The sequence below is a fragment of the Miniopterus natalensis genome, chromosome 18 (genome assembly GCF_054644295.1).
Source record: "Miniopterus natalensis isolate mMinNat1 chromosome 18, mMinNat1.hap1, whole genome shotgun sequence".
In the NCBI taxonomy this organism is placed as follows: Eukaryota; Metazoa; Chordata; class Mammalia; order Chiroptera; family Miniopteridae; genus Miniopterus; species Miniopterus natalensis.
This window is the reverse complement of record NC_142098.1, coordinates 10,357,047-10,374,296: the sequence shown is the minus strand read 5'-3', so window position 1 is coordinate 10,374,296 and position 17,250 is coordinate 10,357,047. Positions and strand designations below refer to the sequence as shown.

The window sequence follows — 17,250 nt, the reverse complement described above, 5'->3', positions numbered from 1 at the left end:
GCTGCTGCGAGTCGCGACTCCTGCGACGCGGCCAGCCGCAGAGAGTTGCAGGAGCAGGTCTTTCGGGGAGGCGGAGGCGGGGCGCTGAGAGAAACCGGCCGCGGGTCTCGCTCGGGACCACATTTCCCAGAGGGCCCGGCGCCCTTTCCGAGGGAACCCGAACGTCGCGTCCGGCCTGGCGGGACCGTTGAAACTGTGAGGTGGGGAGACCGTGGGCCCCGGGGAACCGGCTCGGCTGTCAGGTCGCAGCTCCGGCTAGATCCCCGGCCCTGGTCGGGGTGTGTGTGGGAAGCGACCAATTGATGTGTCTCTTTCACATCAATCTTTCTCTTCCTTCTACTCTCTCTAAAAAGCAATGGAAAAAATATCCTTGGGTGAGGATTAAAAAAAAAAAATTATCCAACTAGAGTTTTGATTGGATTACTTTGAATACATAGACTAAGTTGGAGAAAATTGACAACTTTATAATATTAAATTGTCTCTTCCAGAAGCATGGAATGTTTCTTGATTTATTCATTATTTTAATATTTTTATTATTAAAGATTATTCTCCATAGCACATATTTTTATTATTTATTGAGTTACTTTCTAGATTTTTAAATAGATTTTTGTTGCTTTTGTGATCATCTGTAATTGTCTAGCAGAGAAATACTGGTGCAGAGAAATACTAATAACTTCTTTTTAATATGTGAAAAGGAGTTTAATCTTATTAGTTATTGGGGAAATGCAAATTAAAACTGCAATGGGATAGGTTTTTGGTGGAGTCTTTAGGGTTTTCTATATGAAGAATCGTGTCATCTGCAAAAAACATGACAGTTTTACTCATTCTTTTCCAATAGGGATATCTTTATTTCTTTCTCTTGCCTGATCACTCTGGCTAAGCCTTCCAGTACTTTGCTAAACAACAGTGTCCAGATTGGGCATCCTTGTCTTGTTCCTGACCTCAGAGGAAAAGCTTCCAGTTTTTCACCATTGAGTATGATACTACCTGAGAATTTGTTATATATGGCCTTGATTATGCTTAGGTACTTTCCTTTTATACCTATTTTATTGAGTGTTTTAATCATAACTGGATGTTGTATCTTGTCAAATGCTTTTTCTGCATCTGATATTTTCATATGATTTTTATCCTTTAACTGGTTAATGTGGTGTGTCACATTGATCAATTTGCATATGTTGAACCATCCTTGAGCCCCTGGAGTGAGCCCCACTTGATTGTGATGTATTATCTTTAATGTATTGTTGTATTCAGTTTGCTAGTATTTTGTTTAGGATTCTTGCATCTGAATTCATCAGAGATATTGGTCTATAATTTGTGTGCATGTGCATGTGTGTGCATTATCCTTGCCAGGTTTTGGTGTAAGGGTAATGTTGACCTCATAAAATGAATTAGGAAGTATTGCCTCTTCAGTTTTTTGAAAGATTTTGAGAAGATACATATTAAATCTTCTTTGAACGGTTAGGAGAATTCACTAGTAAAGCCATGTTATCCTGGACTTTTACTTTTTTGAGAGGTTTTTGATGATTGTTTCAGTTTCCTTACTGTTGATCAGTCTGTTTAGATTTTCCAGTTCTTCGTGACTCAGTCTAGGAAAGTTTATACATTTCTAAGAACTTGTCCACTCTAGCTAGTTTATTGAATTTGGCGGTGTATAGTTTTTCATAGTATTCTTATATAGTCCTTTGTATATATGTGGTGTCCTTTGTAACTTCTCTTTTATTTGATTTGTTTGAGTCTTTCCTCTTTTTTTCTTAGTGACTCCAGCCAGAGGTTTGTCAATTTAATTAATCTTTTCAAAGAACCAGCTCTTTGTTGCATTAATTTTTTTCTATTGTCTTTTTGTTTTCTATTTTAATTCTGTTCTAATTTTTATTATTTCCTTCCATCTGTTGACTTTGGTTTCATTTATTCTTCTTTTTTAGTTCTTTAAGGTGAATTTTTTGGGTTTTTAAACTCTATTTTTATTGTTGACACTATTACAGATGTCACCATTCCCCCCCCCCCCTTTGCTCATCTCCACCCCCCTTCCCTCTGGCCATCACCACACTATTGTCTCTGTCTATGGGTTAGGTATATGTGTTCTTTGGCTAATCTCTTCACCTTTCATCCAGTCCCCCCAACCCCCTCTCCTCTGACAGCTGTTAGTTTGTCAGTCTGTCAGTGTTTCATATATCCATGCTTCTGGTTCTATTTTGTTTGTCATTTTATTTTTTTCATTAGATTCCACATATAAGTGAGATCATATGGTATCTGACTGGCTTATTTCACTTAACATAATAATCTCCAGGTCCATCCATGTGGTCACAAAAGGTAAGAGTTCCTTCTTTTTATGGCTGTATAGTATTTCATTGTTTAAATGTATCACAGCTTTTTTATCCACTCATCTACCAAGAAATGTTAAGTTTTTCACTTGAGATTTTTCCTGTTTCTTGAGATAGGTCTGTAATGATGTAAGCTTTTATTACTACTTTTGTTGTATCCCCCAAATTTTATGTTGTATTGTCATTCTTATTTTTTCTAGTTACCTCTTGATCTCTTTGTTTCTTCTTTAACTCAGTTACTGTTTAGTAGCATACTCTTTTTTTTAAAAAAATATTATTTTATTGGTTTCAGAGAGAGAAAGGGAGAGATAGAAACATCAATGATGAGAGAGAGTCATTGGTTGATTGCCTCCTGCACGCCCCCCACTGGGGATCCAGCCTGAAACCTGGCATGTGCCCTGACCAGGAATCAGACTGTGACCTCCTGGTTCATGGGTTGATGCTCAACCACTGAGCAACATTAGCCAGGCAAGGACCAGTTTTTCACATGGTGCTTCAGAGAGAAGAGAAGGAGAGGCAAGAGTCTTATGGGGTCCCTGCTGCTCCATATCATTTCTAGCCTGACCTGGAGGTACCTCTAAGGTACCACCCCCCAGCCTCTAGTTACAGCCACTTCCTCTGACCCTCCCCTGACTTCCTCTGAGCTTCCAGGGGCCTGAAGTCTTTCTTTCACAGATTTCACAAACTTATCAGCTCTCGTTTCCTGGCTAGTCTTTAAAAGAAAACTTCAGCCCTGGCCAGTGTGGCTTAGTTGGTTGAGTGTTGTCCCGTGCACCTAAAGGTTGCTGGTTCGATTCCCAGTCAGGGCACATACCTAGATTGCAGGTTTGATCCCCACTTGGGGTGCATATGGGAGGCAACCAATTGATGTTTTTTTCCTCCTCTCTCTCCCCCTCTAAAAGTCAATTAAAAGTGACTTTATTTAAAAAAAAAAAAAAAAAAAAAAGCCTGGCCAGTGTGGCTCAGTGGTGGAACATCAGCCTATGATCAAGGAGATCATGGTTCGATTCTTGGTCAGGGCACATGCCTAGGTTTCAGGCACTATCCCCAGTATGGGGCATACAGGAGGCAACCAATCAATGACTCTCATCATTGATGTTTCTATCTCTCCTTCTCCCTTCCTCTCTCTGAAATGAATAAAAATATATTTAAAAAAATAAAAAGACGGAAAACTTCAGTTCTGTTATCTTTCTGGTTTGGGCCTCAGGCTGAAACCCTCCCTCTGCCCACTGGTGGCATCCCTAACCTCACCTTGCAAACCAATTGTTGTGTATATATTTTTCTGATTACAAAAGTCATACTTCACCCCTGTGGAGAACTTAGAAAATATAGTAAAAAGAAAATGAAGAAAAAAATCACCCAGCATCTCTTCCACATATCAATGACCACTGATAACATTTTGGAGAGGGTCCTTCAAGTCTTTTGTTTTTAATGCAGTAAATGTTCTTTCTTTTCTTTTTTTCTTAAAAAGTGGGACTAAAATGACAAATTCTCTTCTAAAAAATAGGTTTTCAAGGGACAGGTGCAGCAAGAGCAGTAAAATGTTGATAATTATTGGTGGGAGCTGGGTGTTTGTTGTACCATTCTCCCTACCTTTGAGTATGCTTGAAAAGCTTTATTAAAAAAATGATGAATTAAAATGTTTATGTTTACTTTATATACCACTCCATACGAAAGCTGCAGCCATATCAGAACTTTATTAAGTTCTGCTCTCTGGAGGCAACCAGGACTGAAATGATGGGAGAACCCAGGAGCTCTGAGCTGGAGGAGGGAGTGGGTGACAGGTGTCCACTGTAAGCTCTCACCTGATATGCAGGTCTGCCAGGTTGCGGCACATGCTCACTGCCCTCAGCATGCAGTGCACCCCTTCCACCGAGAGCCTGTTGTCACTGAGGCTATGGAGAGGAAGAGGAAGGCAGCCATCAGCAGGGGCTGAAGTCCCCAGCTCCAGACAGCTCCAGGCCCCTCCTCCTGGCTCAGCAGCTGGCTGGCTATCACTCCTGGGATGTCCTGGATCCTTAACCAGAGGGATTCCTGCTCATCTCCTGCTCATGTGGATGAGCCAAGAGACACAAGACCCTGCCCCACTCAGAGAATAAAGTTCTCCAGCTGGAGCCATCAGAACCAACTCACTGCTTTCACCTCTCTGAGCCTCAGTTTCCTGGCATGTAAAATGACCATCATTCTAAGCACATTTAACAAATGGGGAAACAGCCTCAGAGGTGTTGAATTACTTTCCCAGGGTCACAAAGCTCTACAAGCTACTAAATGACAGAGCCAGGATTTCAGTACAAACCAAGGCTCCAGATCAGTTCCCCAACCTCAGCACTTCCCACCCCAGCCCACACTTGATGCTGAGACCCCAGTGCACGCACCCAAACAGCACCCCCACCTCACCATGCAACACTGAGCAAACCCAACAGCTCAATACCCGTCTTTCTGTCCCACCACCCAGCAACCTGTCCCTTCACCCAACGCTCTACCCTCACCTTAACACACCACATACCACCCCAACAACCCAACTCAACACCCCAGTGCCCACCCATCCAATACGCCAGGTTGGCTCCATGCAATACTCCACCTCACCGCATCCTGCTCCACCCCAGGGCTGTTGTAAGGACAAACTGGAACACAAGCCACTGAGGTAGAAGGGACACATTCTACAAGGGGTTTTAATAGTTGGAATTAAGTGGCTCATGTCAGAGGCAAAAGCAAGGCAGGCATGGTTGAGCCACTTTGACTTCACTGGAGTTGGGAGAAGGGGGTGGGGAGCAGCTCCCTAAGTGACTATGGACATGGGGGTCGGGGGGGTCGGGACCAGCTGGGACTCTCCAGGGCCCCCCCTGTTACCCAGCAGTGGGGTGGGTAACTCCAGTTTCCCAGTGATGTGCAGCTGGGAGGCAGCCTCTGCCATCAGTCGACAGCCTTCGTTCTCCAGCTGGTTCCCTGAGAGGCTGAGACAGAGGGGCCTGATGCCCTGGGCTGCTAGGGTGGGGTCCCCCCTCAACACACACGCTGACCCTCATTGGCTATCCCAACATCCTCCTTTCCTTCTTGCTCCAGGGCTGGAATCTGAGCTCCACTAAATACTGGCTGTGTGACCTTGGGCAACTCTTGTTGCTCTGTGGGCCTTTATTGTCTCATTTGTGAATGGTGAAGGTTGTTGCTGAGGTTGTGACTGTGGGTCTAGAGGAAATCACAGGTGGAGAAGCCCTCCAGAACGACAACCAGGAAAGGCAGGCAACAGGATTCAGAGCCCTCCCTGAGGGAGTAACAGAGATGAACTAGAAAGTCATCTTTGAACTGGAGAAAGTAGGCCCTTGTGCCTTGTTTTATTTTGCTCATCCCCTCACTGTATAGATGAGGAAACTGGGGCCGCACCGGTGGGTTTAAGAGCTTCAAAATTTGAAAGTTAAGAGAATAGATCCTAAGATTTTTCATCTCCAGGAAAAAACCATCTTTTCCTTTTTGTGTGTGTCTGTATGAGATGATGGATGTTAACTTATTGTGATAATCACTTCATGATACATGTACATCAGATCATGCTGTACACTTTAAATTTGTACTTTGTGTATGTCAGTTATTTCTCAGTAAAACAGGAGTGGGGAGAAAAAAGTCACAAAGACCCAGATTTGATTCCTGGCCTACCACTTACTAGCTGTGTGGCTCTGGGAAAGTTAGGAACAATCTCTGGGTTGATGTACTCATCTGGGAAGGGAGGGTCACCAGGAACCTCAGGACAAAATAAGGGATTTGGGTGTAAAGGCTGCCTTGCCTCTTCGAGGAGCAGCACACCCCCTGGAGGTGGTGGGTCTCCATCCATGGCTGCACTTAGCATTGCCCAGAGTGCCTTCTAAATACTATTTAAAAAAAGTCCCCATGTGATTCTAATGTGCAGTTAGGGTTGAGATCCACTCAATGGTCTTCAGTTTCACTAAATTAAGTATAGTCTAGCAGCATAGACATCACTTGGGAGCTTCTTAGAAATGCTGAATCCCAGGCTCTGCCCCAGCCCTGCTGAGCCCAAATCTGTATGGTAACAAGATCCCCAGATGATTGAATGCACATTGCAGTTTCTGTAAGTGCAATTTGATAGTTTGAGAAGTGCAGCTGGACAGTGATTTCAGATGTGTGTGTTTGAGGGAGCAATGAGAGCGCAGTTGGGGAGGACTAGGAGCCTGTGTGGATAGGAAGGGAGATTCTGTGACTCCCATCAGAAAAGTAGTCATTCAGTCTGTAAAACCATAGGACGGAGGCCAAGTGACAAAATAGCAAAGTGAGCTTATCCCAGCCTTTCATATAGACCTGGCGACTTACCAGCGAGATCCCATTCTTAGTGAGAAGACTCAAGCTGAAACCTGGAGCACTGTTTTGATTACACTGCTTACTGGCCCATAGTCTTACTTTTCTTTAAATTTTGTTTTCATGTATGTATTTAAACAACCTACTTTTGGGAGGAAGGGAGCAGGGAGAGTGGACCCCATCGGCGTTGGATAGAAAAATAGTCCAGGCATCCAAGCAGGCAGGTGGCAGGAGAGGCAGGCTCTTAATAAAATGAACAAGGGGATTGCACACCAACCGGAGGCAGCACAGCCAGCTCTGCAGTGCTGATGATATTGTGGATTTTTGTGCTGCAAGTTTCTTGGAGCTTAGAACTTGGGCAGAGATGAATGGGAAAGAAGGAGAAGGGGAAAGAAAGTAAAACAAGCAGCAAATGAAAAGAATGTCCCTGAGCTCTGGCTGCTGCCGGCTGTGTATTTCATCTGGCTTGGAGCTTCTGGTTGGCGCTGTTCCTTCCTCAGTCGGGACCTCCCTGGTCAAGGCCTCATCAGGCTTTGAGGGACTCCTAATCCAGTCTTGGGTAAGGGGAGGGGGCAGCACAACCCCCCTTGGCATAAAGGTGCACACTGAGGGCTCAAGGTCACCTTGGCATCATTTCCCAGGAAGGGGAGACATAATTTGGGGCTCAAGGTTTCCAAGTAAACTTTTTGGATCTTCTATCTGCCCATCCCTTTTCCCATGACTAGGCTGATGGCTTCACTTGGTGCCAGGTGTGCCCTGGCCCTATAAGGGCACTCACTGTACAGGGCTTGGTGTATTTGGCACTTGGCCAGAGGACTTTATCCTCATGCTTGGCAGGGGATTGAGGAAAATGTGGAGTTTGCAAAGGTCAGGGCTGAGCCTTCCAGGTGAGCCACTAGCAGGCTGAGACATCCCAGGCTCCTAGGCCAGGTAGGAACAACCCCTAACTTCCTTCTGGGTCCAATGGCGAAAGAGGTTTTCTCAGAAATCTGGGCCAGCCTGCCCTCCAGTGGTGCTCGGCTGTAACTGCACTTTCCCTGCCTGCTTTTCACAGTGCACTTGAAGCTTTTGAGGAAGGCTCTTCTGAGATCCACAGGCAGGTGACCAGGAGGAGGTGTTCTCCTGTCATTTCAAGCATCTCGCCCTCTCACATGATATTGAACCCTAAAAGGGGGAAGGAACTGGGGACCAGGGACTATTACTAACTTATGTAAAGGATAGCCCCTGGCTTCAGGGTCACGTTATTGTCCACTCTATGCCCATCTGACTTTCAAAGCCATGTTTCTAATGTGCCACCTGCCCATGGAGACCCTCTAAGCCAGAAGTTTCCAGGCTCTCACAAGAACCAGGCAAGCAGCAAATGGGAGGGGGACATTGGGGAGTGGGACATTGGACATTGCGGAAAACAGGGATATGTGCCACATCTAAAGGACACAGTAATATGGTTCCAGCACATTACTCTTTTTGTTGTTGTTAATCCTCACCTGAGGATGTTTTTACCATTGATTGTTAGAGAGAGTGGAAGGGAGGGAGGGGAAGAGAGAAAGAGAAAGAGAGAGAGAGTGAGAAACATCGGTTGCCTCCTGGACCTGCCCTGACCTGGGCAGGGGTCGAGTTTGCAACCCAGGTACGTGCCCTTGACCAGGAATTGAACCTGCGACCCATCGGTACATAGGCCAGTGCTCTAACCACTGGGAAATACCTGCCAGGGCTCCAGCAGGTTACTCTTGAGAATGCTGTCTAGCCCCTAAGAGAAGTTGAAAATATGGAGTTTTATATAAAAGTTCCTGATTTTAAATGTTGACAATTCAGAAAAGAGTTTAAATTTAATGCAGGTCAAACACAGAAGGTCTCTAACATGTTGAGCTTCTATAACACCCTCATGGGGCAGGTGAGGTCTGGTGAGAAGAGGTGGCTTGCCTGTGATCATATGACCATATAGAGGCAGAGCACAGACCTGACCTCATGTCTCCTGATTCCCAGGCTAGTGCTGCTCTCAGCACACCTCTCTGTGGTCTGCTCTGCTCTCCAGGCCCCAGGGCAGGGGGTGAACCACTTCTGACTTCAGTGAGGTAGTGGGACATGTCAGACTCAGACTAGAGGCTGGGAAGCTATCCACATTTATTGGCCACACTTAGCTTAGAGTATAACAGGGCCATCCTTGCACCCTCTTGGTAGCATGTAGCCCCTGGGAGCTCACCTGGATCCCGCTGAAGTAGTGGCTGGGCTCCATGGCCTTGCCTGGTTATCTTGGAAGTGCCCACTCCTTGCACCCTTAGACCTGGCTTTGTCCCTTACACAGGACAGGCTGGGCCCCTTCCATTTCACAGGTCAAGCTGGCTCACCCTAGACCTGGGCCCATAGTTCTCGTAGGTCAGCATTTAAATGGAGGAGTCACTAGTTTACTAATGGGCAAACCAAGGCTTGAGGCTGGATGAGGGGACTCATCCGGAAGACTCATGACTGAGTCCCTGGCTTGGTCCAGGGCCCTGGCCCTCGGGCCACTGGGTGGGTCATTGTTGAGACACTCCCCATCCCAGTTCTGAGCAGAAGACATTTTCTGGCTTAGTTGCTCTAGAAATGCAGTTTATAAATACATACTTGTTTTTTTTAAAGAAGTAATAAATTAGATCTTGGACCAGCCTGAGGACATTTGGCAGCCATGTATCATGTAACATGGACATTTGTCATGTGTCTTACATGAACCACCAATCATATGTTCTTCTATGCATGGTGCTAGGACCCTTGACACTGACCTGCAGGCAACACTGCAAGTTCCATGTAATGTCACATGGAACTGTCACATGTGACCCGTGTCATGCATCACATCATGACACCCTCGTTGTGCTACATGCTCCTACTGGTCACGCATATCACATGTGATACAGGGTAGTCTACTGGCCACACCAGGCTCCTGGTTCCCAAAAAAATCCCTCTCCAAAGACTGTAACAGGACAAACATGTCCCTCCCTCCTGGGGCAGGTGCAGGGGCACCCTGCTGCGGCTCTTCCTGAGCCCTCCATCCTGGCGAGTGGAAGTTGGCTTCACTTGGCTGGATTCAAAGGGTCTTGAGCTGGCCATCAAGTACCCCAAGAGGCCTGTGGCTCGTTGGGGAAGAAAGCAAAGTCCAGCCGGGGCTCCTGGCTCTGTAGACGCTGGGCCAGGTCGGGGGGGATGTGGTTTTTCCAGAGGCTGCGGGACACAGAGACAGACACTCAGCATCCATCCCCTTGTCTCTGCCCTCCATCCTATCTACAGATGGGGAGACTGAGGCCCCAAGGAGAAGAGTTGTGCCCAAAGTTACCTGGCAGAGGCAGGTGTTAGACCAGCACGGCTACCCTAGTCATGGTGTTCCCCACCCCGACTCCCACTCAGTCTTCCTCCATGAGAGCTAGTGATCCCAGCCACGTCCCCATTCATATGACGCACTGTCAAATAAGAACAAGCTCCCCTTCTTCAAGACACTTTACTGCCATTGTCTGAAATTGTCATATTGATTTTTATAGAACAAAACACTTCAATTATCCATGAGAAGTCTTAACATGCTACGATGTGAATGGTGTCCCATAGATGCAATGCCGTTGCGCAGTGCACAGCCTATACAACTGTATGTGGTGCCTCTGATTAAAGCTACCAGAGTAAGTGCTTACTGTGTGCCAGGAATTGTGCTCTGTGCTTCATACAATCATTTAGTCCTCACAGCAACTCTCTGAGGTGAATACTATCATCCCCATTGTATAGATGAGGAAGCTGAGGTTCAGAGAGGTTGAATTACTGATGCAAAGTTACACAATCGGTGGTGGCAGATCTGGGATGTGACCCAGGTCTGCTTGCTGCCAAATTCTTGGTCAAGTGGTCCAAGTCTTGATAATCCCCAGCCCGGGTCCTGCCTCCTTCTACAGGGCATCCCCTTACACTGTAGGGGTTGGTGAGGTCTCCCACCCACCATCCCCGCCCTTGCAAGCCCCTGTTACCGGATGACTTGGATGCCAGACCCCTGTGCCAGTCCTTCAGCCAGGAGCCAGGCTCCGTAAGCTGTGATCCGATTCTTCTCCAGGCTTCCCAATGCACAGCAGAGGAAGGGGAAAGACAGAGACTGCCATGAGATGGGGCAGGCTTCCCTATGTCCCTTCCCCAGGGGACACGGGCTCCCCACACATCTGCTCAGAGAATCCAAGAGACACAGTGCAACAGGAGGACTGCGGGCTGGGGCCCAGGGAGAGCTAAGCTTGGCAGCAGCTTGGAGAAAACAGCAGTGCGCAGGTCAAGGAGAGCTCCCTGGGAGGCAGGGGCCTGATCCAGTGCCCTCTTGGCTTTCCCCTGGACGTAGGTTCCCCTTTGGCCCTCCCCGCCCCCTTCTGGCTTCCCAGGATAGGCCCCTCATACTCCACTCTCTTCAGCCGGTACATCCGTGGCAGAACCCTGGCCAGTTCAGCAGCAGCCTCGTCCCCAAGCAGGTTCCAGGACAACCTGAAGGGCAGCGGCCCAAGGTCAGCATCAGGACAGCAGGGAGGTGGAGAGGTGAAGACAAGGTGGCAGGTGGCAGGTGGCAGGTGGGGAGGGCTGGGGCCAACAGGGGTGTGTATGTGCCATGCAGGTACAGAATTACCTGATGGGGTGCTTGTGCGCCCTCCCCTGAAAACTTTTCAGGGCATAGGTGGCTCCTCCCCGCCAAAACCCATTCCCAAGCTGGTCATCCCTTAGAACCCAGATAGCTTAGGATCTAGCTGTCCCGAGAGTTTAGAAGACTGTTTGCAGAAACAGTGTCATGATCCAAACTTCCACCATGCATGTGCCTCCATGATGACTTTTGTCACATCCATGCACCTCTTATGTTATTTGTTTCATATTTTTCCTTAAATAGGTTCTACCTCCTTTTGTTTAACTTTAAGAAATTAATCTTAGGAAGCATTTATAATTACTATCAATGGAAAACATATGTTGAGGACTTTAAATAGAAGGTAGTTACAAGGATACACACAGGGCAAACTACAGTATTGCTAAGCCAGAACCTATGTCCTTCCTAAGGTGCTGAGCCTGTGGCCTGCCCCCTGCTGGCTAAAAAGGGAGACTCACCAGCATTGGGTGTAAAAGTGAGTGAGCACTGACCTGAGATTTCCAATTTGGTGTCAAGTAATGAGAAGCATTAAAATCTTTAGGATGCAAACCTGAAATTTTATAATCATGTGCCCTGTACTTTAGGAAACAGCATTTTCTTCTATACTGTAGTCAGGGCCCCAGGCTAGTCCTGGAAGCCCAGTTCCTGGCAGTGAGGCAAGGCCCCAAGGTTAGGTTTGAGTGCCTCTGATTGCCCCGAGGGGGGGGGGGGCAAGGCCAGTGGGTGGGTCCGGGCCTGCTGGCTTCAACTACTCTTTGCTACCCACAGATGGTTCGGAAATCAGGGTTCCATAAACCAGGTGAGGTGGTCTGTCCAGCCACCCCCCAAAGGGAAGGTCACGGCAAAGAGCCTTTAGGGACCATGTGGTCCACTTCCCTCCTACCACTCCACAGGTGAGGAAGGGCAGGAGAGGCTGAATGACCTGGCCCAACCTCCCTTGCAGCTCATGTGTTAAAGCTTCCTTGAGAGGGGATCTGAGCAAGAATGACCTTCCCCATTAGAAATGGGAGGAAAGAACCAGTTCCAGGCCCTACAGCGGGTCAAGGCCACACCCCAGATGCTTGCTTTTCCCACTCACAGGATTTCTTCCAGGGCTGGGCAGAGCACGAAGCTGGCAGCGAGGGGCTTGGCAGCCTGGTTGTCAATCTCACAGGAAACCAGGCTAGGGCAGGAAAAGGGATTGGGTGGAGGTGTCTGAGTCAGGGGCACCTCCCCAGTCCCCCTCTCCCCATGCTGTAATCTGAGCTGGAGGGAGTGGAGTGACCAGGGTCCGGGGCATGTGGGAGTCTTAGAAAAGTGCCCCATTTGGCGCCAGGCTCTCCCTGGACCTGAGTCACTTCCAAGGCCTTCCAGGCTTCAGAGAGGGCTACCTTCCCCACTCCCCCACCCCAGCTCCCCAGGTAGTCAGGGGAAGCTACTTACTCAATCTGCCTAAGTAGTGGGAGCCCCTGACAGAAATGTGGGACCTGTCTGGCCAGGTTGTTCTCTGCCAAGCTGCAGGGCAGAGAGACATCTGTGAGAGGAACTCCAGAACCTCCCTGGCCTGTCCCCCTGCCCAGGCTCCATGGCTTCTACTCACCTGATCTCTTCCAAATGTGGGCATCCATCCAGGGCCTGGCTGAGGCTCAGCACTCCCTCTGGGCCCAGACGGCTGGACTGCAGGCTGGGGAAAGGGGAGGGAGTGAGGGGAGTCTTAGGGAAGCAGATGTGGGGGCTGGGGGGTCAGGACACCCCACTCACACACAACCTTGTCTCAGGTTATACCGCTAGATCTTGGATGGTCTCTGGGTAACAGCCACCCAAGCCTCCACCCCACCCACATAGGACCTGGGTGGGTATCAGGGCCCTGGCTTGGAGTCTGAGATCCCAAGTTCAAGGCCTGGCTCCTTCATTATTAGTAAGGTAAGCTCTCCACACCTCTCCTGCCTTTAGTTCTGTTGCCTGGAAATGTAGCAAATAGAAATCCCGGCCCCGCAGGTCTGCTGTGAGGTTCCAACAAGATCATGGACATAAACTGTAGAGTGCTGGGGCCATGCTGCTTGGCGCTTTTCTCCTGCATAGCCCATTGCTGACACTTCCTTACTCACCCTGAGATGGGCTCAGGTTCATGCTGAGCTGGGATCCTTGTAAGTCTTTTCCAGATGAGGAAACAGACTCAGAGGGGCAGGGCCTTGGCTATGGGCACACAGGCTGGTGGCGGAGCCAGGACAAGGCTATGGCTCCTGATCTCCCTGCCCCAGACTCCAGAGGCAGGGGAGGAACAGGGAGAGAGGGCAGCCAGCCACAGTACACACCAGTTTGCCTGAAGGCAGGGCAGCTCAACCCATGGGGACCTTGATCCCTGAGCTCTCCTAGAGGAACCCTGCCCACCAGCCCTGCACACACCACAGATGGAGACACTCACTGCAGGACTCTCAGGTGCGGGGGCAGCCCCTGGGCCAGCCCCAGGGCTGTGGGGTCCCCCAGGACATTGCAGCCAAGCCTGGAGGAAGACAAGGGATGAAGTTGAGCACCGGGGTAGCCTGCTCGGGACCCTTGCCCTGTGCCTACTGGTGGAGATAAGGGCCAGGTGGGTTGTGGGGACACAAAAAGCAGAGGGCAGTCCACCTGGGCGCACACTCACATCAGCTCCTCCAGGTGCTTGCAAAGGGCGAGGGACTCTGCCAACTGCACTCCTCCAGCTGGACTGATGCCATTTGCTGAGAGGCTGGGGGGGGGGGGCAGATATCAGAGATATCAGGCCCCTAGGCCCCCCAACTTCCACCTGCCTACATCTGCTGGGGCCCTAAAAGACAGCAACCCCACCACACACCCTCCCAGCCTGATGGGGCAGAAAGGCCCAGAGAGGGGCAGGGGCTGGGCTGGTTCATGGTCCCAAAGCAAGGGAGGCCAGGAGATAATCCAGCCCCACTGGTTGGGCACTGGAGTTGAGGGAGGAATGCCGGCCTGAGGCAGAAGCCACACCCTGGGGTGGCCACTGAGGGACTGTCAGGAGGGCTGGCCACTCACTCTATCTTCCGGAGCTCAGGCAGCTGGGGCAGGACAGCAGCTAAGTGCTGGGCACCCGTGTCTCCGATCTGGTTGTGGCTCAAGCTTGGAGAGAGAACAGTACAACTGGAAGCATCAGCCTGCCACCCAGCTCCTCTGGTTGACGTCACCATCCCAGACCAGGAGGAGGCTGCAGTCTAGAGAAAGGCCTCGGCTCACATTGATAAAGTCCTTCACACTATGTTGGGTGTTGGCTCCAAACTGTTATCTTGTGTTTATGCTGTTCTGCCTGATGTCTGCCCTAAATCCCTCTTGCTGCAACAACACTCTTATATCCTATCTTTGAGCCTCCCAAGGTTCTACATCTGGGGTTACACTGTGTAGGAGGGAGTCGGTTAAGGGTGTGATGAGTGTCCTCAAGGAGCCCCTTGCTTTTGTTATCTTCCCCTGCCAAAGTTCTCTTGGGTCTGGGAGAGGGAAAGGCAACTCACCCCAGCTCCTTCAAGCTGGTGGCAGTTTTGAGAGTCTTGGAAAGGTGGTAGCAGCCAATGTCACTAATGTCATTCCTACTCAGGCTGGAGAAGCAGGGAACAGGCCAAGAGGCCTTTGTCAGGAGTAAAGCCCTTTGCAGGTGCTGTGCCAAGAACTCTATAGTTTGCAAAGCCTTTACACATCTAGGAACTCATAAACCAGTCATAAAACTTCAGGAGGAAGGACGGGAAAGGTGGGCATGGCTGTACCCAGTGTCCAGGTTAGAAAACAGAGGCCCAGGGAGGAGCCGTGACTGGCTTAAAGACTCCCAGTGACTTCCAGGCAAGGTGGAAATGCAAGTCCAGGGCTGCTGGCCTGGGAGCAGAGCCACATGTCCTGGTCTGGCCAGGCGTGGCCTCAGCCGCCACGTCAGGGATCTCCAGCCAGCCTGGCTGAGTGCCAGCTTCATGTGGGTTCCGCAGCTCAGGCCAACAGTTTCTCCAGGCATCTTTTGCTAACCTGTGCAAATGTTTGGCTTTTCCTTAAACCCAGTCTATGTCTTTTCTGAACCCTGACTGAGCCCTGCTTCTGTGAGTGGGGGGAAAAGAAAAAACAGCTGATGCAAACTTAGCCCCCCATTAAATATTTGTCTGAGGGTTCTTTTCATTGTTTTGCAAAGAAAATTTTAACCAACCGCCTTTGTTAAATTAAATTATGGGTGAAATGACCTGCTCCCACATCATATGCTTTCCAAACTCTCCAATCTCATTTCCCACGCACCCTACACTGCTGCAGGGGAGGGGTGGGGCCTGGATAAAAACAAAGCAATGCTTTGTGTCATGCTTGGGTTTGTTTTTAGTCATCTTGTTTTGTATTTCTGAAAAATTATGTAAAAAGAATGCATGATATTTGTTTCTCAAAGTGGCCAGGGACACAGGGGAGACTATCAAGGTCACCAGATCTGTTTCTAGACCAGTGATTTTCAACCAGTGTGTGCAGCAAGAATTCTTAAAATGTGCAACGCCTGCCCTGGCCGGGTAGCTCAGTTGGTTAGAGCATGGTCCCCATATGCAAAGGTGTGGGTTCAATCCCCAGTCAGGGCACATACAAGAATCAACCCATGAATGAATGCATAAATGAGTGGAACAGCAAGTCGATGTTTCTCTCTCTCAAATCAATAAATAAACATTTTTAAAAAAATAAAACATGCAATACCTAACTATTTAGTCAGGGTCACTCTTTTCCCTTACATTGTCAAATAAATTTTAAAAAAGACAACAGCTGCCCAGCCGGGCATGGCTCAGCGGTTGAGGGTCGACCTAGGATCCAGGCGATCAGGGTTCGATTCCCGGTCAGGGCACATGCCCGGGTTTCGGGCTCGATCAATGACTCTCTCATCATTGATGTTTCTGTCTCTCTCTCCCCCTCTCCTTTCCTCTCTCTGAAATCAATAAAGATATATTAAAAAAAAAAAAAAAAAGACAACAGCCAACACAATAGTCATCTGGTAAGAATGAATCAAAATTACACCTTTTTTTGGTCAGATTGGCAAAAAATAGAATATATGTTTTGGTGTGTGTGCCACAGAATTTTAGTAGTTTATGTGTGCCATGAGATGAGAACGGTTGAAAATCACTGGTCTAGACTTCACTAGTCAAAGTGTGGTCTGCAGCCCCAGCATAGGGAGCTGGTCAGAAATGCAGAACCTAGCAACCCAGACCCAGGGAATCAGAAATGTGAACCAGAGCACAGGGTGAATTTGTGCACACGAAGGGTCATTCTAGAACTTGGCCCCAACCCCGCAGGTCACTGTTGTAGCCAAGAGGAAGCTGGTGGCATTGAAAGGCAAGAGCTGGGGTACCCCCCTGGCAGGATACAGGAACATCTCGAGGACAGGAGCATGGAGGGTCCTCAGGTTGGGGCCCCCAGTAATTCCTCCAGTGGGTGGTCCCAATAGCACTAGGGATCGAGTCCTCCCTCTCACTCCCATGGGGTCACTCGGTCACTCACCAGAGGCTCTGCAGGAGGGTCATGTGGCTCAGTTCTTGAGTGAGCACAGACAGGGTGGAGTTGCCCAGGGGGAAGTGGCTGAGGCTGGAGGAGAGAAAGTCAGAAGAGGACTTGGCATTTCTGGGGTTGGGTCCCAGGCACAGACTAAGGCCCATCCAGTACAGTTGCTTAAAGCCTCAGTGCTTGGCAATGCCCAGGGACTGCTGAGACAGCCACTTATATCCACACAGTGTAAAAAAACCATACAAAACAAAACTACCTTGGGAAATCCAAACACTGTTTCTCTGCACGAATTATTAAGGACACCCAAGCAGCAGCTCTGTATCTGAATTGCACTGGACCCAGACTACTGATCAGTAGCCAGAGCGATCACATATTCAGGCTCAGGGCCATCCTGAGAGGTGGCTCTGATATCATCTGGTATCATTTTCCAGGTGAGGAATACTGAGGCCCAAAGAGTTACAAAATTTGTTCAACGTCACACACAAAGAGTGGCAGCATCAGGGACAGAGCCCATGGCTGCTGGAGGACTCCCATTCC

At 48.9% G+C, this 17,250-nt stretch overlaps 1 protein-coding gene across 11 annotated transcripts in view; it reads right to left on the bottom strand.

Moving 5' to 3' along the window:
- Positions 1-9,588: 9,588 nt before the first annotated feature.
- The window catches only part of NLRC5 (NLR family CARD domain containing 5), a 50,671-nt gene continuing 43,009 nt past the window's right edge, over positions 9,589-17,250 (bottom strand). For 10 of the 11 annotated variants that reach the window (XM_087827310.1, XM_016221079.2, XM_087827303.1 and 7 more), the window contains 11 exons: positions 16,711-16,794; positions 14,721-14,804; positions 14,251-14,334; positions 13,865-13,948; positions 13,646-13,723; positions 12,821-12,904; positions 12,664-12,735; positions 12,320-12,403; positions 11,010-11,093; positions 10,598-10,681; positions 9,589-9,815 (listed from right to left, as the gene is read on the bottom strand). In XM_087827310.1, the coding sequence (XP_087683436.1) occupies positions 9,704-9,815; positions 10,598-10,681; positions 11,010-11,093; positions 12,320-12,403; positions 12,664-12,735; positions 12,821-12,904; positions 13,646-13,723; positions 13,865-13,948; positions 14,251-14,334; positions 14,721-14,804; positions 16,711-16,794 (934 nt within the window). In that variant the 3' untranslated portion in view covers positions 9,589-9,703. The remainder of the gene's footprint in view (positions 9,816-10,597; positions 10,682-11,009; positions 11,094-12,319; positions 12,404-12,663; positions 12,736-12,820; positions 12,905-13,645; positions 13,724-13,864; positions 13,949-14,250; positions 14,335-14,720; positions 14,805-16,710; positions 16,795-17,250) is intronic. The other variant, XM_087827309.1, reaches the window with a different exon arrangement.